The 21,675-nt window shown below is 32.1% G+C and overlaps 2 protein-coding genes across 7 annotated transcripts in view; one reads left to right on the top strand and one right to left on the bottom strand.

The window, feature by feature from the left end:
• LOC128874243 (protein cycle) overlaps positions 1 to 17,103 on the top strand; it is a 79,538-nt gene extending 62,435 nt beyond the window's left edge. For 4 of the 6 annotated variants that reach the window (XM_054118774.1, XM_054118769.1, XM_054118775.1 and 1 more), the window contains 8 exons: positions 3,103 to 3,285; positions 5,471 to 5,711; positions 6,357 to 6,495; positions 7,605 to 7,723; positions 7,810 to 7,892; positions 9,200 to 9,360; positions 11,844 to 11,991; positions 12,489 to 17,103. In XM_054118774.1, coding sequence (XP_053974749.1) covers positions 3,103 to 3,285; positions 5,471 to 5,711; positions 6,357 to 6,495; positions 7,605 to 7,723; positions 7,810 to 7,892; positions 9,200 to 9,360; positions 11,844 to 11,991; positions 12,489 to 12,673 — 1,259 coding nt within the window. In that variant the 3' untranslated portion in view covers positions 12,674 to 17,103. Of the gene's footprint in view, positions 1 to 3,102; positions 3,286 to 5,470; positions 5,712 to 6,356; positions 6,496 to 7,604; positions 7,724 to 7,809; positions 7,893 to 9,199; positions 9,361 to 9,582; positions 11,800 to 11,843; positions 12,030 to 12,488 lie in introns of those variants that run through there. The other 2 variants (XM_054118771.1, XM_054118772.1) reach the window with 2 other exon arrangements.
• LOC128874244 (TNF receptor-associated factor family protein DDB_G0272098) lies at positions 16,844 to 21,440 on the bottom strand. Its single transcript, XM_054118776.1, has 4 exons — positions 21,143 to 21,440; positions 20,831 to 20,973; positions 20,568 to 20,763; positions 16,844 to 20,503 (listed from the first exon to the last, which is right to left on the bottom strand). Exons 1-4 carry the CDS (start codon positions 21,331 to 21,333, stop codon positions 18,916 to 18,918), a joined length of 2,118 nt encoding a protein of 705 aa, XP_053974751.1. The 5' UTR covers positions 21,334 to 21,440; the 3' UTR covers positions 16,844 to 18,915.
• Positions 21,441 to 21,675: the final 235 nt, after the last annotated feature.

Below are 21,675 nucleotides of genomic sequence, written 5' to 3' on the forward strand. Positions count from 1 at the left end.
AAAATCTAAAATCTAAAATCTAAAATCTAAAATCTAAAATCTAAAATTTGAGAACAGAGATCTGAAATCAAAATTCTAAGTGCACAGTACCATATCTCTAACAAGCATATATTACTTATCAGATTCCACACGTCTTAATTAGATACATTAAACGAATTCTCAGAATTTAATTCTAAACTTACGACCTCCCGTTACCAATCAACTTCAATTATTGTCTGATAATATAGTCGCAAATTTCAGTAATGTTAACTGGAAGCATTCTTTTCGTGATTTATACAAGCAGAACACAGAATACTATTGCTGCATTTCAAATACCGTAACTCTGGTCTTACGGGGAGATCATTTTTGTCGATTGGCTTCGTCGACTTTCTACACACGAATCCATTAATTATGACACCTTTCGACATTCTCTCGGCTGGTTCTTGCCGTTGGCCATTCAGACGTGCATTATTTGTCGATGCAGTTTATCCCTGATAAATGTCAGTCGTTCGGCAGCATCTGCCTGTCGATAAATATCTTCGAATTAGCACCGTACGATAAGGACGTTACGAAAGACTCGTCTGAATGAGAAAAGAAGCTAAGATGACCGGTACGAATGCCAGGATTCCTAGAATATTTGCATCGATATACACTCTCGTTCATAAATATGTGAAGACTTACTACTTTCAATGAATAATTGATGTCGTACACTGTAAATTATTATTGTAAAATTTTCTGTTGCTACATTCTATTTTAGTTGTGTTTTGAGTGGCATTTTAAAGGAGGATTCCTGTCTAGAGCCATGATTTTTAGTTGATTTTTAAATTTTTAGTTAAAATTTTATTTTAGTTTGATTTTTAGTCATATTCGTTAATAAATTCGTAACTTTTTGAATCAGGTGTCAATATTCAATCATTTGTAACTTTAGTTTAAATAGAAATATTTAATCGTCATTTTGTTATTACATGTTAAGTCACCGACCTTCTAGGTTCTCCACCTGATTTGGATTATAATGAATCTATAATATATTATATAATCTAAGTTCTAACCTGATGACCATTACAATGTATGTATATATATGTATACACGATGATTGGTAGCCATAAATTTTTGCTTATTATTATTACTCTTTTTTTGATTGTAGAAGAATAACAAAAAGCAAAATTTGAATATCCTTTATTACTACGAAAGTTCATATAGATGCGTTGCAATAACCATGAGGTTGAAACTTACAGAGATAACTAGAGTTACAAATAATTGAATATAGAAGTACAGAATTAATTTCTACATCTATGTATTTCTACACCTTCTTCTAATTGGAGAAGTGTCTACATACTTATGAGCGTGAGTGTACGTACATCTTACGAAGAATCTTAGAGTTCTAGAGGTCCTCGATATCCTACTGTTGACACTTGTTGCTGCGATGTTAATAGTCGACGATTCTTCCTTTCAAATTCTCGAGGATCATCCATCGATAGTTCTGAAAGCTTATTTATGGAAACGTCACAATCTTTCTACAACAGCAACAATCATGACAAGCATCGGCAGTTGTCAGGTTCAATGCACATGAAGACCAACTAGTCATCTCCTTTCACTGGAAACAGCTTGAAGTTAGATTATTTCTTAGGATTTGTAGAATATTAAGATATTTTTTTCTGAATTAAAATATAAGTTTTATTTCTTAATATTCTTGTTGTTTAAAGTTCTTTCAATATTTCCACCAAATTTTATTTTAAAAAATCGTATATTGCCAAAGTTATAACTGTTTATATCACAAGCTGTCATTTTATACTGATTAAACACGAAAATTAAGAGGGTATTTTTTTATTTTGAAAATTTTTATTATTGTATTATATATTATGGTCATTATATAATATATATTATATATTATATATTATATATTATATGTTATATGTTATATATAGTATATAATATATTATGTTGTATATTATATGTTATACATTATATCATGCACACACATGTTCAGTAAACTAATTGAAAATTGAGTATAATGTATTAAGAAAGTTGTTGGAATAGTAGAAAATAGTAACAAATATTCTACAAAATATTAAACTTGAATTTGTTTTTGGAGAAGTTCTTAGACAGTAAATGTGAAAATAAAAATATACAATGCAGCGAAGATATTTCGAACTGGCGTTAATATCGATTTTAGTAAAGGTTGTTTTACTCGTTAGATTAGAGAGATTAGTACGTTAATTAGGTATGCCCACGTGAGGAACAAATCGAAATACATAATCATTGTTACGACATTCCGATTGGAACGGAATACCGGGAACTAGCTGCTTTGCCACATGTTACAATACTTACAATGCATCAAGATTAATTATATAACGTCGATGTTCGCTGAACATTATGGAAAGCGACGATTATGGATTGGCCATAACAGTGATTGCATATGCCATCAACACGCCCACGGTTACTGATAACGTCGCGTCAGCATTGTAAGATGCGATTACTTTCCTTTTGCTGGATTATGTGGCAGTGTAGATTGCGTTGATTCGATAGACATACAAGTATTCAAGAAAGCGAATATGTCACAGCGTTACGTGACGATTTAAAAGATACGTATAATTCAATTGCAGTAAATAATAAAAAGCAATATTATTATTGGTAATTTGAACAGCACGGAAAAACATTTTCCTACGTTTATATCAAATTTGAAGGCAATGATAATAAGATAGATCTTATACATAAAATAAAAACGTTATATGTAGAGATTTATAAATTAAGCCAAACGTTCTTACAAATATTCATATATTTACATAAAAATATACAAGATTACAATTCAATTTTGTTATTCAAAAAGAGAATCCCAAAAGCTCTTTTAAATAACAAAATTCTCTTTTCGAATAATCATTTCTAATTATAATCACGTACATTTTCATTTAAAATAAAAATATCTGATATATCCCATACCATATATGTTTTATAAGAAAATAAAATCCTAAAGCTACTTCTGAAAAACTCGCTATAAACAATTATGAATTGGCACTGCTGTGAATTTGATACAAAGTAATTCTATCATCTTTTTCAGTTGCGACATGAAATCTAAGTTACTGTACTGACTAAAAAGAAGTGTATTTTTGTTTCTTATTGTTGCAGCAATGTTACCAGTGAAGACGGACGTACCACAAGGTGTATCGAGACTCTGTCCAGGTGTTCGGAGGTCTTTTTTTTGTAGGATGAAACGAAAAGTGGAAAGTGTTCGTTGTGGCAAGTTACAAGTAAAAGAGGAAGCTGACACTACCAGCGGCTGTCATCGACGAAAAAAGCAACAAAACGTCGGTAAGCAGTTTTGCATTAATTACAAATCAAATAAATATTCGTCTGCTTCAAAGAATTGCCTTCGGCAAATTCGATAAGAATTATAGATTAGTTAGAGCAAAGATTGTATAAACTTAAATAGTTGCAAAGAATAATTTTCTTTAGGTTTCTGGTTTTTGAAACACACTTTTAGTTTTACAGAACAAAATTGTTATTCTAGAAATTAAACGAAAATGTGAAGTTAGGTAAATATATAGGAGTTAAATGAACAATAGGAATCGAAAAGAAACAATAATTAATGACAAAATTAGAACGAAAGGAAGTGCAACTAATTTGATTAATTTAGTTATTAGGAAAATAAAGGAATAGTCATGTGTTATATTTTTAAAATTGTTATATGAACAGGCATATACCAATTTTCTGTCTGAATATTTATTATGATATAAAACCGACAAGCTCTGTGAATGACAAATATTAAATGTCATAAAGACGTCCAAAAAATCTTAAAATACAAAAGATTGAATCTTTTAAGATAATATAATCAGAAAAGAAGTTAAAACCAAGACCGAAAAGTTGGATTGAATAATTTTTGCTTACAAACTGTTATCCTTTATGATCAAACAAGACAACGTATCTTTTCAACGCGAGGCTTTGATAGTCCTGAGTACAAGTGGAAAAATTTGTAACAGCTGGAAAAGGATACTTTACGTAACTTATGATAAAACAAATTAACGAGTGGCAATAAATGTTTGCCTAGACATTCGCAGATTACAGTCGTTTCGTTGCGTTTTCCCGGAAGTTGATTCCGTATTTTTGATGAAAAGAGAGCCCATTATCCGGTCGTAACAATAACTGGAGTTTTTTTTTGTCCACGAACCAGGTAGATAAGACTGGAAATATATTGTTCTTTTCATAACGATGAATGTTTTCATAATATCTTGAAATTATCTTAACGGAAAATAATCTCTTAACAATATTCGTCATTTAATTATCAAAGATTTCGAAGAAATTTTTATACAAACCTTGCTTTAACTTCTTGTCAGACGTAAATTTAAATGCATAAAGTAGATAAATTGCAATATTCTAAAAAATACGAGTTTAATTTTGTAAGAAGAGTCATGAAATGTTTGTAGAATAAAAAGCTGATATTTTTTATAGTTAAAATAAATAAAGAAGTATTTATTTCGCCATGACGTTTGGATTTAAAGTGATAACTGTTTTCAAACATAAATAAATCTATAAACAAAAATAATTTGTGAAACCCTGATTATGAAATATATAACCTTTTATCATTCAGGAAAACATTTATAACAATTTTAAAAATATGCAACGCTACGAGGGCGTATTAAACATGCATCAGTAAAGGACTTATAGCATCTCTGACTCCTTTTCCTCATTCCTGAAATATCTCGATACGAATATTTGCCGCGCGACTCGTCAAAGGTGAAAAGTGGACACCATTTCGGTGACCGGTGAAAGGATCCCTTTAAATACCTTTCTTCTTGTACATTCTTTCTCTACATTTCTATTTCTAATCGTACGCTTCTTTCCAATGTTAGGCAAATTTTTATATCAATGGAAAATGATACATAACAAATGTAAATAATATTCTAATTCCAAATATATAAATAATAGAAAATGATAGTATGGTGACTTTATGTATAATATTTAGTTTGTAGATTGGAAGTACGAAAAATAATTCAAACTTTTGAAATCTTGAAATCTTGAAATCTTGACGTTCAATGACGAAGGTTTTGAGAAAACATTTATGTATATTATTATACATAATAATATTAATAATAATAATACAATAATATTAATATATGTCATTCTACATAAAATAGTATGACAAATGCTAATTTCCTGAACATAAATCAATATATATATTTATATTACATAAAAGATTGCAATGAGTTACAGAATATTTCATAAAGTAAAAGAAATAATCCCCTTACCACCCCTAATAACTAAAAAAGAATAAATAATTTGTAATACTTCTATCTGTTGTCTAGTCTGTCTCTGTAAATTTACTTTATATTTCATCAGTATGAATGAGTAAAAAGTGAATTAAAAAAAAAGTCCGGCTCATCCAAAAATATTGTACAACCTATGCATTGGTTCCTTTCATTTATAATAACTAAATCGAATGGAATAGCGTTGTACTTTACTGTGTAATAAAAATCAATTTCAACGCGTATTTTCACAGACTGGAAGTACTGTGTGATTCAGTGCACTGGTTACCTAAAATCTTGGGCACCAGCAAAAATCGACCTCGAGGAACAGGAAGGTGACGGGGATGGGGATGTTTGCAATTTATCCTGTTTGGTAGCAGTCGGTCGTTTGCAGTCCACAATACCTGCGTCCTTGCCTAAGAAGCCACGATTAAGGCCTATAAAATTTATTTCGCGACACGCAATGGATGGGAAATTCCTATTCGTTGATCAAAGGTAATATTTTGTCAACAACTTTGGCATTAAATAATTGGAGGCTCATCTAATCGATTAATTTTATTTCTCGAGACATCTAATAGTTTAGACAGTGAAATTATGTAAATTATAAATGATACTATAATAATTCTTTTATATCTCGTGGTAGTTCCATTTTCGTGAATTGTTCAGTGATATATTGTAATTATGTATTTTATCTCGCGTAAAAATTGAATAGGGTGTTCATAGCGCGATACGAACTCATTTTAGTCTTAGGATGAGTTACTATAAATTTCTTACTATAAGTTACTATAAATTGAGGAGTGAAATAAGAAGAAAAAGGACAGATTTAAAATAGTATACACAAGAATGAAATTAGAAGAAATGCCTCAACTTCATTTTTGGTGTATATTATTTCAAATTTTATTTTTTTGTATATCTCTTATTTACGTTTAACTGAAATTGCAACAAACATATCAAACTAGTCCCAAGACGAAAATAAATTTTAATAATTTCGTACAAGTAGACTACCATCCCAATGAATATTCTATTATGCATTCTCTTTCTGTTCAATCATTAATGTTTCGAGATATCGAAGAGTTGCGTTAAGAATGTACTGTCACAGTCATTACTCATAAAGTTATTGACAGTGATAAATATTTTCAGGGCTACCTTAGTATTAGGTTTTCTACCGCAAGAGCTCCTCGGTACGAGCATGTACGAGTACTATCATCACGATGATATACCTCATCTCGCGGAATCTCACAAAGCTGCTCTTCAGGCCACTGAATGCGTCACCACGCAGGTAAATTGAATATTAAATATTCGAAGAATCATAGAATGGTGGCTTTTTTTAATATCTAAATTAAAATATGAAGACTCTTTAATAGTCATTAACTTTGTTTAAGTAAAATGATATATTTTTGTACTCGTTTTGAAATAGCGAACTTCACGAAGGAAAAGTTTATTTATGTATTGTTTCTGGTTGACAGCGATTAAATTTTCCGATTCACAACGTAGAACTGTATCTCTTATGTCGAATATTACGCAATGATTGTGATCGTTGCTTAGAATTTCCAACGCATCACAGACACAATTGACGTATTCGGCAAATATACTGTTCACTCGAAGCTGAATATTCACGTTTGCTTCTTCTGACGAAGATCTCAAACTCGTGAACCTTGACTATGTTTAGTAATTTAAATGTACGTGTAATTAGTAATAAGAGTGTATAGACACTCACGCCAATTATTCATTTATTTCAATGCATTACATTAGCCTAAATTTTGACCCTCTTCAGGTACAATAAAATAGAATGTAAAATAAATTTGTAGCGATATAAATTATAATAATTATAAAACTAAAAGAAAAACGTAAAATGTTGTAGAAATTTAATTAAAATGACAATTGTAGAAACTAGAGAAAATTAAAGTACATGTGTATGTGTATTGAAGGGAGTATGAAGAACAATTCTGGGTTACAGAGAATATGGTACTACGAATAAGTAAAATTTAGTTCTTTCTTTCTCCGCAGAATATAATCTTCTATGATCTTTTCTTTTCGTTTTAATTAATCCCATTCAATAATATTTCCTTGCTTTAAGTTTTAAAATTATTATGATTTATAACTGCACAAATTTTATTTAGAATACTACATTTTTTGCAACGCATATATTCAATAAATGAATACTAATATTGCTGCATACACACTTATAATTGACTACGTACATGTATATTCATATCACTTTTTGAAAGAGCAGGCAGTTACGTTACTTGATATTTCTGTTTAATAATATTCAAGTAATGTATTTCGACGTACACGACCATAAATAATTTTTTATGGTAAAGTTTTATCAAATATTATTATAACTATTAATTGCAAATGTTCGTAACGAAATCGGATGGATTTCTTCAGATATACAGGTTTAGAACCAAGGGTTCCAGCTTCGTGAACCTTCAATCCGAATGGAAATCGTTCAGAAATCCGTGGACCAAAGATATCGAGTACCTAATAGCTAAAAATTCTGTTACTTCGTAAGTATCAACGATATTTTGTACGATATTCTACTAAAATGGAACGTATGTAAGCGCTTTTATGAATGAAACTGATCTGTGTACAGCTGTGACCCTCGTTCGACCACAAATAGCGGAAATAGATCTGAGGATTCCAGCGTTCAGGGCAACTACGACTATTTCACGCAAAGTAAGAGTAAAATATATTAAATATATCTCCAACGTAAAGAACGTTAATCCTTGTAAAATGTTTTGGATCTAAGTACGTATTTAATCTGATAGTCAAGTGGAAACACCTTTACAAAAAAAAAACTCAAAATTCCTAATATTTATACCTGTCGAAAAAAAGTCGTGGAAAATTCCTAGAAGTATTATTTTGAGAATTATTTGCTCAAATACAAGGTGGACCTAGTGAATGTAGCAAGTTGTAACTACATTATTAATCCTGTTAGAGAAAAATGTCAAAAGAAGAAGATGAATGATTTACGGAGTACTATACATATACAGGGTGTCCCAAAAATGTTGTAACATCTTGAAAGAGGTGGTTCGGGGGGTGATTTGAAACAACTTTTTCCTTAGCGAAAATGTTGTCCGAGGCTTCGTTAAGGAGATATTAAAGGAAAACACTGACCAATCAGAGCGCGTGTATACCGTTGAAGCGGCCGCGGTAGCGAAGGCTATGTGCTAAGCGGCCGCGCTCGTACGCGAACAAGTGACTCGACGCGTATCGAAGGACATTGGACGCGGCCGCTCAGCACGTAGCCCTCGCTACCGCGGCCGCTTCAACGGTATACGCGCGCTCTGATTGGTCAGTGTTTTCCTTTAATATCTCCTTAACGAAGCCTCGGACAACATTTTCGCTAAGGAAAAAGTTGTTTCAAATCACCTCCCGAACCACCTATTTCAAGGTGTTACAACATTTTTTGGACACCCTGTATATTTGCACGACCACATTTTTTTATAAATGCAATGGTGCATGTGCATTCCTATCCGTCCCTTTAGTGATCTATAAAATGTATAGAACTTGAATATATCTCATATCAGAGGTCACCTTAATTAAATAATGTAAACAATTAAAAAGCGTTGAATAAAATGTACAGAATGTAATCAATAAAGCATTTGAGGATTTTCTTCAATAGATAGTAGAATGACAAAAGGATTCAATGTATAAAAAAAACAGATATGCATTCTTGGTGACTCCGATTTTTTAATTTTCATTTGTAAACAAATATCGAAATTACAAATATTAAGTTCACTTTTAGGAATGTTCTCGCCTGGTTATCAAGTTAAAAGTATCGCTACTTATTTCTCCAACCCAGTGTTTCTTACAAGCCTAACACTGTCCTTTAATAAAATGCAATCTCAAATTATATTAGAAAAAATTATTGTGAAAATTTTCAGTCCTTAGAGTGCAGATTGGAGTTGTTGTATTCTCACAAGAATACTATTCGTGTTAGAAAATAGTAATCGACTAATTGTTTATAATTTTCTCTGTAGGTAACGGTGAATTAGAAAGATTGATCTCAAGCCACGTAGAGGTAAGTAAAATCGGACGACAAATAGCGGAAGAGGTTCTGGACCTTCAAAGACGCGGAGAGGATTCTTCTTCCGGTAGCAGTCCTGTGCCAGGACCAGAACCTACTTTGTTAAATACCGAGGTAGATACCCTACGAACCCATTCCAACTCACCTGCGTCTCAATCGAATTTATACACTCCAAATTCTTCCGATAGAAACATTCGCTTCAGACAAGGGGAAAATTACAATTTAATTTCATTGGTATACTTCTATTAACGCCTCTTATGTTAACCTTTTGCGGTCAAAGAATATTTATAATATGAAATTATCATCTTAAAGTAAAAGTTTCAAACCAAATTTCAGGTGCTCTCATCGATACCCATTGAAGAGGAACAGGCTGCATAAATTTAGAAGGTTTTAATTGAATTCTAAACTAAAGAGACCAATTCTGTTCAATATTTTTATACAGGCGGCTTAATTTGGTGGATGTCGAAGATGTTTATACAATTGAGTTTATTTTCTCTTGAGAAAACGTCATTAAAAAAGTAACTCAAAGTATCATTTAATAAAACAGAAATAAACAGATAAACATTTTTCTACTCGCACAGAAATGGTCAAAAAGGTGAAATTCGTCAACCTATATTCAACTTCGTCTAACTCTAAGCACTTTAATTGTACATCAATTTTAACCAAATGTAGTAAAAATTATTAACAGTCGAATGCTAGGTTATTATCAATTTCTGAAGCTATGTTCGTCGCAAGGTAACATCTCATGGTCAAATTTATCCATATCGCTACAAATTAATTTATTTGTGGTTACATCTACACATTCCTGTATCGCACACCTTTTATTTTATCCTAATGCTCTTAACCGTCGTCAATTTCTTGGTGAAGACATAAGAGTATGAGTTAAGAGTTTTCTTTGCTGGAACTTTCCAGCCAATCCAAACATCGAATACCCAAACAAAGTGTCCCAACGTTTAGTCGACATTGCAAACTTTATCGAGAAAGATGCTGATGGAGGTAGAGTGAACAGTTACCCACAGCTACACAAGTCTACGCATACCCATCTAATATGATACGAAATACTTTCTTTTTTTTTTTTATTATTTGAGAACCTCAGATAAGGTTCATATATACAGTAGTATGTGTAATACAGTTTACGTGTACATTATGTCCACAGTTTACATTCTTTTAAGAAATCAAAAATACATAGACAAGCTGCAATATTAGGTTTCGCAACAAGCGATTCAACATTAAGTGGGAGACAGTTTCATTTTTTGGAGCTTCTTAATTAGCTTGGTCCTTGAATTATCGTAGAGCCTGCATTGTCAAATCACATGATTGATGTCTTCGATTTCATAGCTGCATTTACATTTAGGGTCGCTTATTATCTTAATGCGGGCAAGAGAGCCAGCAAGATTATGATGCCCAGACCTAATACGATTTACTATGACAATAAATTCTCTTTTATGTTTACTGCGAAAATACCATGGTCTGCTACTGTCATTGAAATATAATTGAAAGTATTTCATCCCTTTAAAGGCACCCTGATCCTTGATCATACTCAAAGTGACGAAATACTGTTACATATACAGTGGGTGTAGAAAGTATTCGTACACCGATCAATTTCCAAAAAAAATTATGTAAAATCGTAATTTATTAACTTATTTTTTATAAACAATGACATTCTACATATTCTCGAAAATCTCTAGAATAGATAGAGTACAAACAAAATAGCTATTTATGTAAGTTACGAAATTAACACACACAAAAAACAATTAATCGATAAAAATATTGAAGCAATAAGTATTCGCACAACTGTTTAAGTTTTAAAACTTCATTAAAAAAAAAAAGAAATTTACATTAATTTACAAGTATATAATACTTCCTTCGTGGGATTTCCTTTTGATTTTATAATTATTGCAACTCTTCTAAGCATTAAATTAACTAAATTATTAGTTATTCGAAGTGGGATCTTCTTCAATTCCTCTATTAGAGCCATTTTTAAAAGTACTTTACTGGAAATTTGATGTTTTCTAATTCGCAAGGAGCAATAAACTAATGTGTTTAATCGTCATAAAAATCGTACAAATATTTATTGCTTCTATACTTTTACCAGTTTTCCCATTTTTTTGTTAATTTCACAAATTATATTAACTAGTAAATATTGTTTGGAGTATATCTACACTGTATCTTAGAGACTTCCGAGAATATGTAAAATACCATTGATTACAAAAAAAGATGTTAAGAAACTACAATTTCACACAAAAGTTTTTTGGAAAATTGATCGGTGTACGAATACATTCTACACCCACTGTATAAATAAAAATATACTACTTTAGTGGCATCCTGAACCGAATTTTGAACTGGACAAAATGTTCCTTTATTTTGTTTGCTCCAGTAATGAAACGAACGACGAATCACTGATACATTTATACGCCTGATTGAACACATTCAATTTCACGAGTTGATTTCACTTTAAAATAAATCAGTCTACCTGAAAGACGAGTGAGCGACAGACCGCAAAGGGTTAATTTAGAAAATAGAAACTCGATATTTCGATAGAATTGTCTAAGATTGCTCATGTCGCAAAATTTTGCAAGAAACTTCGTTCTTGTTAGTCCCAGATTACCACAACCGCATCGCCAGAAAGAGTGCAGGATGTGTCGCAATCGGCGAGAGGTAGCAGCAACAGTAGCAGCAATCCTACACCAACGTACAACCACATTGCAAACAACTTGCAGCTGAACAGCATCGCGAACGACCAAGGTCATAGCTATTACTGTCTCTAAGGAGTCGTTTTCTTGGTGTGTAGTGTAATTGCCGGATTTACCAAAGAAAGATTAGCCCGCTCAGAGAAAACAAGATCAAGAAAATCTTGATCGATTGTCTTCGCGATTGCGAATTGCTGTTTTTCTTTGAACGAAGTTGGGCGAAGGAAGTTCGTACGAAATATAAAAAAAAAGATATCGAATCATATCGAAGAAAAGAAATACGTGTATTAAATTTAACGGTATATGCATTCCTTCGCAGTTTGCTATCTATTATTGAATTTTGATCTCCTCGCAGAAGCAACAAACTGATACAGGATATTTTCAATGTTGAACCACAATAGCTTGGATTATCAAAAGTTCGAACATCCAGCAATCAAGCCCGTAATACGATTATTCGTTTGGTAGAGCAATATCGTTTAAGACATTGATAACCGTAATACGACAAGACATTGATGACTGTTGCCCATAACATAAAAATGCCCCTCCTTGTAGGAACGTCACCTGATGAAGACATGATGGATATGATCGGTGGTACGACGATAAACGAATCACCAAACCCGGTTCCGTCGGATGGCAACGACGAGGCAGCGATGGCCGTGATAATGAGCCTTCTAGAGGCCGACGCAGGCTTAGGTGGCCCCGTGGACTTTTCCGGTTTACCCTGGCCGCTTCCATAGTACATTTTAATCATGACGAGAGCAGTGAACTTCAGTGCCTGGAGTGCGACTCGCGTTTACTTGTCCTAGTACCTAGAGAACTGTGTACACTGTACACAGCATCAAGTGAGGACCAAGTTGATATTTCTCTTTACGTTGTGTTTGAGTACGTGATCGATGTCTTATCATACCTGTGTTTCCACGTTCTGGGAATTCTGGTAATCGAACATTTCCATATGTTCTCCTCTCCAATTTTTGTAAATAATTTGAGAACGTGTTTGGTGCTGAGACGGTGCTGTTTAAAGAATGCGGTTATTGTCGAGCGTTTAATTTAATAGACATATCATTTCTGTGATCAAGAACAGGATATCAAACGTACACGAACAGTTAATCGAATAAGTTTAAGTGAACTTTTGTCTTCATTTCGTGTGAGAATGAGACACAAAAACCGGTCCGGAGTTCGTGGCCATAATCTTCAAGCAATCGTCGCGTCGTAATCAGTTTCATCGAGGGTGATTCGTTGATAAACTTAAATGACCTTTGAAAATAAAACATATTTTTTTAATGTCACGTACAAGATTATTAAAAGGCTTTTCAGTAGACTGTAATCGAAGGTATGCTATTTTTAATTTTTCTACGCGAATGGATGCGACCTGAATACTTTGATAAATTTACATTTATCGTAATTCTAGTTGGCCTTGTTGATTCAAACAATTGTTTAGAGGTGCCAATTTAGAATATTCGCTCAAGACCCTCGCGCGACAACATCGGGTCTCCTACCTCAAGTTTTGCATTTTACTTTAATCTATTGATCTACTTCCGCCTAGTTTCATCTTCGATGAGAACAATATGCAGGTCGGTCTGAGTAGTAACACAAGCCACTTAATTATCTCGAAAAGCGTAAGTATTAAGGAAAAACTAATCGAAAATTGCACGATTCAGAAATAAGTATGGTAAACACCGATTGTTTCAGCCGCTCAAAGCCATCGTGAATTGCCTACAGATATATCTGTTGCTCCATTTATTGTATCGTCATACAAATACGCATACACTATTACAAAGAAAGGACTTGACTTGCCCTCCTTAAATAATATAAATAAATGAATAAACAAAAATCGATATAAATAAAATCAAATATTCGGTTGAATTGCTAAGTCTAATGATAGACACTAATATTTGTTAAGTGATCGGGTATCTACACCTAGTGGTTGAAATATAGGAACAAGGACATGTATTCTATCACTCTGCAGAAGCAGATCGAAATTCTCCTTGTTAATCTCTTAAAGACAAAGAAACGTAGTCGTACAATAAGAGAGCAGATGCCACTGACGTTCCTGATGTCGCTTGTAGACTGGTGAAAGGCCTTGAGCAACCAAAACATCCAATAAATTTGAAGGTTTGAAAGCCTTCATTGTATAAATCCTATAATGATAATAACACCATCCCATTTAAAGAAGTAAAGATAATATTGGAACGTTTAACGTGCAGAAATATAATTATCGTAATAATAACAACCCCCCGTGAATCGTGCAAGTTTCGTTGAAAAAATGTCTAAATATATTTTCGAAGATATTTAAGTGACTGGACCACCCTGCACATACCCTGAGGTTTATTTTAAAAAATCGATTATATGGATATTTATATGTATATAAAATTCATTGCACACTATCCGTTTCGTATGACGAAGACCTAAGCTAATGCTGTACATATATGTATCTCAACCTTTTACACGGTTATTAGTATAAATGTCTTGTCGTGCCACTCAATACAAGTGAAAGTAACACCTTACGGTTGTCAACACACCGTGAGAAATATTAGTTCTGAAAGATCTAATGATGAAATGTCCAAATTAAGCTCATTGAAATTTGAATTACGACGAATTCACTATACTACCTAATAGAGTGGTGGGCCATAACAGTATACTAATATGCGAGACACGTATAGACAGACTCGTGCATTCGTATGTGTCAGCGGACTCTACCACTCCACTAAGTGGTATGGTAAAGTCGTCGTAATTCAAATCTCAACCAACTTAGCCGTGGACATTTCTGATCTAACAAGGGAACATATCCAATTGTCACACACCGATTTTGATAAAATTGATGTGGTAGGTAGTTCTCAAAAAAAATATTTGACACGTATTTTTTTTATCGGCAATCGTTCATATTGAAGGGGTGAAAACAGCTCCTAAAGTTGCGGGTGAATACAATGTTTTTTTAAATATCTTGAAAAGTAGAGAAGCTAGGACAAAATTTTTTTTTCAAAACGATGCATTTTTGAATGGGTAATTTACTCGTGCCAAAAGAAATTGTTTATTTATTTATTTATTTGAATAATTTATTTTTGAAATCAAATCGGCGTGTGACAATTGGATATGTTCCCTCGTAAGGCTGGATGCATACTATCGATTTTCGCTCGCATAATGGTTTAAACGCTATAGGTATGAATTCAAGAACAAATGTAGTATGAAACTTGATCTTCAAGCTCCAACATAGAAAAGATGATCAAGAATTCCTTATTTGATGGTTTTCGAATTTAATTATTATTTTGTTTTATAATTAATAGATCTCAAAACTCAAAATTAGCTCTGAAAATGTTTAATACGTTCGCCTATTCGATTTCTCAAATATTACTCACTCTACAAAGTAGAAAGTCGGTAATATGGATCATACAGGGATTTAAAGAAGCTCTCTGGAGGTACTAGTTCCGCCAACTAAGAAATGAGGAACTCAAATGTTTCAAATGCGCAAGGTAAATGAGCAAAAGACATTTACTACCACTACTACACGATGCGTAGTCATACTACACGAAAATACATAAAAGAACCTCATCACAGGCATCGTCATTGAGTAGCTTGCAACGACAAATAGTCTTTTGCGCATTTGTCTTCCGCATGTGCGGCACTTGGGTGACTTGTTTTCCCATTAACGGTGGTAGTAGTTCCTAAAGACTTTGTCCCCTGTTAATATATAGCCTGTATGCTTCTTGGTGACAGATTAAGGTTGCGTGTAAATATGTATCTCTCAGAATGCGTGATATGACGCTAAGCGTACCTAATTAAATTGTAAGAAACCATGGTAAGTCGTTTTGGGAGTCGTGAAGAGTCACGATGTTCGTTGCGACATTCGTTGTTTTAAGTCAGTGGTTCTTAATCGTTTTAATCTCACGCATAATTTAAAAGAAGATTCTTAAACTTTCGGCACAGTTTAGAAACAGTAGAACTTGATGCAATACACTAACATTCGACAAAGGAAATAACTTGGTCCAAAGTAAGCGTCAGTTTAAATATAAGTATCTATATGTCATCTTGAACATCTATGTCTATTCATATGTCTATAAACATCTTCTTGAACGTATTACATTTAGGTCTTCTTCGGTAAAGCATACTGAAATGAAATATCAGTCTAAAAAAAAAAAAAGAAATATTAAAGAAGAAACGTTAGGGTCAATATCGCTATAAAGGTCACTGATAAAATTTTAAAGAATTTGGTAATAATATTTTCATATGACATCTAATTGATCTGTATTCTTTAGTTTGAATATGAATTAATTTATGAATATATACACGAAGAAGAAATAATTTCTTTTCAAAAAAATAAAATTGATCCAATAAAATGTTAAACTGATGCTGGTTTCAGATCTAAATTTTACCTCTATTGAATTGTGATAATAAAAACTATTAAAGTGGTTAAGAATCACTGCTTTAAAAACTTAGGACCACGACAAGAATCGGACGACGCGATATTAGAATCGAGTGTAGTGACTAGAACACGATCAATGCCATCAGCGTCTGCTGTGATGAGTTGTTAGGTTACAAATGCTATAAGATTACAAGATGCTAGTACACTAATTAGGGGTGTCTTGTGATAACATGAACGAAACCTTCGCGCCGTTTCACTTCCAATACAATTCTAAGATTGAAGCAAAATTGGCTATCGAATTAAACATTTGCTCTGGTGATTGAAATCTTTACTTTTTGGATTACAATTATCTCTGATCATCGTACATTCTTGGAATATAAATTTTTAGAGACTCTCGAAATACACTCAAGGAACCATGTATCGATGCAGAATATTTTATTCTTAAATAGATGTAGAATTCTTCTGTTTTTTGTTTAGCATTTTTCATCACGAAAATAGATTTTTATTCAAGTAAGTAATTTATTCGTGTATATCTCGTTTCTGCGTACCCTTTTCATTATATGTATAATCTTCTTGTCTCAGGTAAATCTTGCCTCGGATTTGTATTTTTATAAACTTTATCACGTAATTTTTTCACGCAACGATACGTCCTATTGTTTTCTACATATAGATTTGTAAAAGAATATTTTTCCAAATTACTCCATTATGCAGCTAAGTGAATCGATTTAAACAAAAATTAATTTACATATGTTACATAAAAATAATGTACATAAAGCGTGTATATGTAAATAAATATATATTACCACACAATATAGCATATATGTTATTTCAAACAAAATATTATTGCGCGAAGAGAAAATTTGATCACACTATTAAATATAGAAAAATTTATATAAGCCATTCTTAAAGTTCACATCATCTTTTTCTTCAATCATTTAAATTTCCTTATAAAGCATTATGAATATCGGGAAACAAAACATATTTTTTAGAGTATATATTTTAATTACAGTAAATCTTACTAGTTAAGTATTGCATTGTTTAATAATCACTATGCTGATTATTTTAACAAATTTTAATTTCATCCATTAAAATATTCGTACTAAAATGAAAGAACTCTGCTGATTAAATTGAAAAATTACTACATCATTTTCTAGTATGATAAACTAAGTATGTTAATCTTTAATATATTTTGTGAAATAAAATGAGCCAATCGTATTATACTTACCTGAATGTATATAAATAACATTAACATTTTCAAGCTAAGAATTTCGTAAGGTAATTCGTATTTGCAAATGTCAAATTGAACTTGCCTATATACGTTTTCAAATTTTATTATCTTCATACATTTTATTATTTTTATTATATTTATACCACAGCAATTAACAGTAGTATAAAATTCCGTCAAAATTCAAATTCGCAGAACATGCAATAATTGTAATGTAAAATACTAAATTTGTATGTACCAATAAACATGTTTTTGTATTTCTTAACATTTACCATCACTGATTCCGTAAACATTCTGAAGCCATCTTTACTAAATGTAATTTTTTTAAGTTTACATTGTTGTACATTACAATAGGAGAAAAGATGTAGATATAAAATTAGAAAACATCAAAATATCTTATAAAAATTTTTATTACTGTAGTCTATAGAAGTCATATTTGTACTTTAATTTGTCAAATATATAATATTCGCTGAAGTCATGATATATTTATTTGATGGTAATGTCTTATTGCAATGTGATACATTATGTACAGGTGAAACTCACCGCTACATAAGAAATACGAAAATAATAATAAAATAAAGTTGCTTATTACACAAAAGGAACAAAAATATAATGAATTGTTAAAGTTCATTGACGATTTATATATAATATATACAAGTTGATTGTTAACATAGTTAGTATCAATATTTTCATATGTATATATAATGTATAGATACAGGGTGTTTCTTAATATGTGGGCGCTTTTCAGAAGGTAAGGTCCCAAAATCAGTACGAATTGAAAAGTCCATACCAATTTGCGAACTGAGACTTCGTTGTCGAGATATAAGCAGTTGAAATTTACAGGTGCGACTTACGGCGCGGGCAGTTTGGATCCCTGTTAGCTGCTCGCGCGACCGTAACATGTACGCACTCACACAGGAAAAATACACACCGATGCACACTCGCTGGTGCAAAATGACCTAGGAGTCTCCAAAACAGTTTGGGCCAGGTAACGCGAGGTCATTACCATCTAGTTTTCACGGGTTAGTCCAATGACCTCGTACTACCTGGCGTAGAATGTCTCAAGTCATTTTCCACCAGTGAGTGTGCGTAGGTGTGTATTTGTCCCGTGTAATTGCGTATATGTGCGACCGCGCGATCAGCTGATTGGGCTGAAACATCGCTCGTACTGATGTCAAGATCTTACTCTCCAAAAAGCGCCCACATATTAAGAAACATCCCGTATACACATATACTTGTGCGTGTATATGTCTGTTAATATATCCTACATACATGTAAATGTACTTATAGTACTTTATATTTCTCATGCATACACGTGTAATGAATTCTTTCTTTTTACAAAGTATGTTGACCACAGTCTATGTTATTAAAAAGTACATTAAAATGCTCTACATGCCCTAGCTATCACTTGATCTTTCACATTTAACTTTAACCTTACTAAAGTCAAATTCAGAATTGGATTTTCTAGGTTTATTTAATTGTTTACTTGGAGATTGTTTGCTATGTTTTTTCTGTTTTTCATCATCACTATCTCTCTCATCGTCGTCCGATGTAACGTTCGTTATTAATTTCTCTGCTTTTACTTTTAACTTCCTATTATTTCTGAGACCTTCTTCATCATCACTTATAACAGTATTCAAATTAAATTTATGTTTCTTCTTAGGCGAATTTCTATTTGAAGAGTCTGTATCATAATTTTCTCGAATGTTTTCAGTTGCATCATTATTGGTAGCAGTATCAGATACTTCTTCTTTAACCACGCTATAATCAAATTCAGGTTCTACTTTAATTTCACTTATGTCCAGAAGATTCTTCTTTGAACGTTTTTTCCGTTTCTTTTTAATTATATTATCGTCGGCATCTTCTTCTGCATCATAATTAGAACTGCATGTAGATATATTCAAGTCAGAATCTTTTTTCAATACTTTCTTTGTTTTTACGTGATTTTCATCTTCACTATTCACTTTTTCTGTCTTTATTTGCATATGTGAAAACACAAATTCAGACTCTGATATACTTGATGTTTTTGAACGTCTTTTTACCGGAGTCTTTTCAGGTTTTCTAATGCTCGTATCACTTTCAGAAACCTCTGCTTTTACAGAGTGTTTACGTTTTCTATGTTGTTTCTGGGTTGGAGCATCTTCTGTTTTAACGTTCACTTCGTTCAGTTTTTCCGTTTTAATATCAATTAATGGTTCTGTGTTGTCTATATCAGATGTTCTGGTCTTTGAGATCTTTTTACTCGAACTCTTTATATATTTATTTACAGTAAAATCGTCTGCAGAATTATCAGTTTCATCTGCGTGTTTTCTCTTTGTCGAATTTTTCTTTAAACTAATTTTGCTTTCAGACATATTTTCTCTCACAATCTGTTCTGAAGTACTGCTTTCGGAATCTTGCTCTAATTTTATTTTGCTAACTCTATTTTTGGATTCCATATTAGATACATTGTTCGATATTTTTAGTGGAGATTTTACAGACTTTTCATTGTTCCCTTCATCCATGCTACTTTGCGAACTAAAAGTATTGGATTTTTTCTTTGCCTTTTTCTTTATAGTAATAGATTCTTCTAATTCTTCAATGTCCTCAAATTTACCATTTATGGAACTGTTGTTCAGATGCTGTTCCTGCACTGTTTCTGTCTTAATCGATTTACGTTTGGATTTTTTAGTTTCTTCAGATTTTTTAGCACGTTTTTGATCTTCCTTCTTTACATCAATGTGTTCGATTATTTTCTCTTTTTCAATTTTTTTCTTAGATTTTTTTTTATCAGAAACTTCTTTCTTTATTTCTGGTACATCATCATCAGAACTATGTTCAGAGTCAGTAGCAAAAAATGTATGTCGTTTATTATTCTTAGCAATAGTTTTTAATTCCTTATTACTTATACTTTCATCGTCATCTTTATTGTTGTGACTATTGTTATTAGACGACAACCTTCTATTAAGTGTTTTTTCTGTTAGTTTACATCCTCGTAAATAATCACTGAAATAATAAAGTCATAAATAATAGTAGACTAATAAGAGAAACAAATGAAAATATTACTTACTCTGGATTTAAAGTACCACGAATAAATGGTAATTTACTACTAAAATCAAGAAGAGTTACTTTAAATCGTACTTCTTGACCAATTTCAAGGTTATCACCAGGCCAATTCTCTTCGTCATCTAGTTTTGGAATTGATACGTTGAATGCTTTATGTACAAGAACACCAATATGGTCTAATCCTTTCTTATTGACAATTCCTATAGATTATTACTCGTAAATAATAAATTAAAAACTTTAAAGCTGCTTAATAGTAAAACAGTTTACCTTTTAATGAACAACCCACTTCAGGTCTAAATATATAAAAATCTGCTTCAATGTCAACATGAATAAAACAAGTATCATATAATATGTCACCTAATGGTGTTAGCAACTTTGGATTCTTATAAGCTAACAGGAATCCTTTTAACCTGGAACAAATAAAATTTTAGAAATGCGATAACCATTTATAATTTCCTAAAAGCTATGTAAACAGAACCTCAAAAGCGTTTGTTTTTTTTAATCATTGTATGCCAAAAATACGTTAACAAAGTGAAAATTTATAATTTAAATTAAAATAAAAATACACTTGTTACGTACTCATCATCGTAAGAGTTTAAATTCGAGCTAAGTATTTCATTTAACGCGGCATTCAGATTCGTTAAATGAAATGGGTGCAAACCAAAGTGTTTTTTAAATTTTTCAAAATAAACATGCGAGTCTTCATCCTCGAGTAGACCCGTGAGCTCTAAAATTGACCACGTAATTCCTGTATATGTTTTAAATTTCATTTTGATAAACTAGACAATATAAAACGATTTTTCCGTCAAAAACACATGTATCATTAGAAAAACGTGCAGAGGTTAAGTGCGTATTTTGCCGGTACAGCAGACAATCGACAACGATCACGGTGACGTACGTTATCAATATTGTTTTATCACGAAAGAATAGCATTACTTTCTGGGGAAATGATTTTCATTCGATTTCTAAATTCTTCATAAATTGGAAAAAGATTTTTAGGTAGATTTAAAAATTCTGGAATAACAAACTCAAATTAGTCAAAGTAGCTTTCATATTTTATATATTGCTCTCCGTGGTTTGAGCCAGATCTATTTGGATCTATTACGATATAT

The sequence above is a fragment of the Hylaeus volcanicus genome, chromosome 3 (genome assembly GCF_026283585.1).
Source record: "Hylaeus volcanicus isolate JK05 chromosome 3, UHH_iyHylVolc1.0_haploid, whole genome shotgun sequence".
Taxonomy (NCBI): domain Eukaryota; kingdom Metazoa; phylum Arthropoda; class Insecta; order Hymenoptera; family Colletidae; genus Hylaeus; species Hylaeus volcanicus.

Coding starts and splice junctions, on each gene's coding strand:
- LOC128874244 (XM_054118776.1), bottom strand. CDS start 21,333: ATGAAATTTAAAACATATACAGGAATTACGTGGTCAATTTTAGAGCTC. Junction 20,974..21,142: donor TTAAACTCTTACGATGATGA/GTACGTAACAAG, acceptor TATTTGTTCCAG/GTTAAAAGGATTCCTGTTAG. Junction 20,504..20,567: donor CGTGGTACTTTAAATCCAGA/GTAAGTAATATT, acceptor TTATTATTTCAG/TGATTATTTACGAGGATGTA.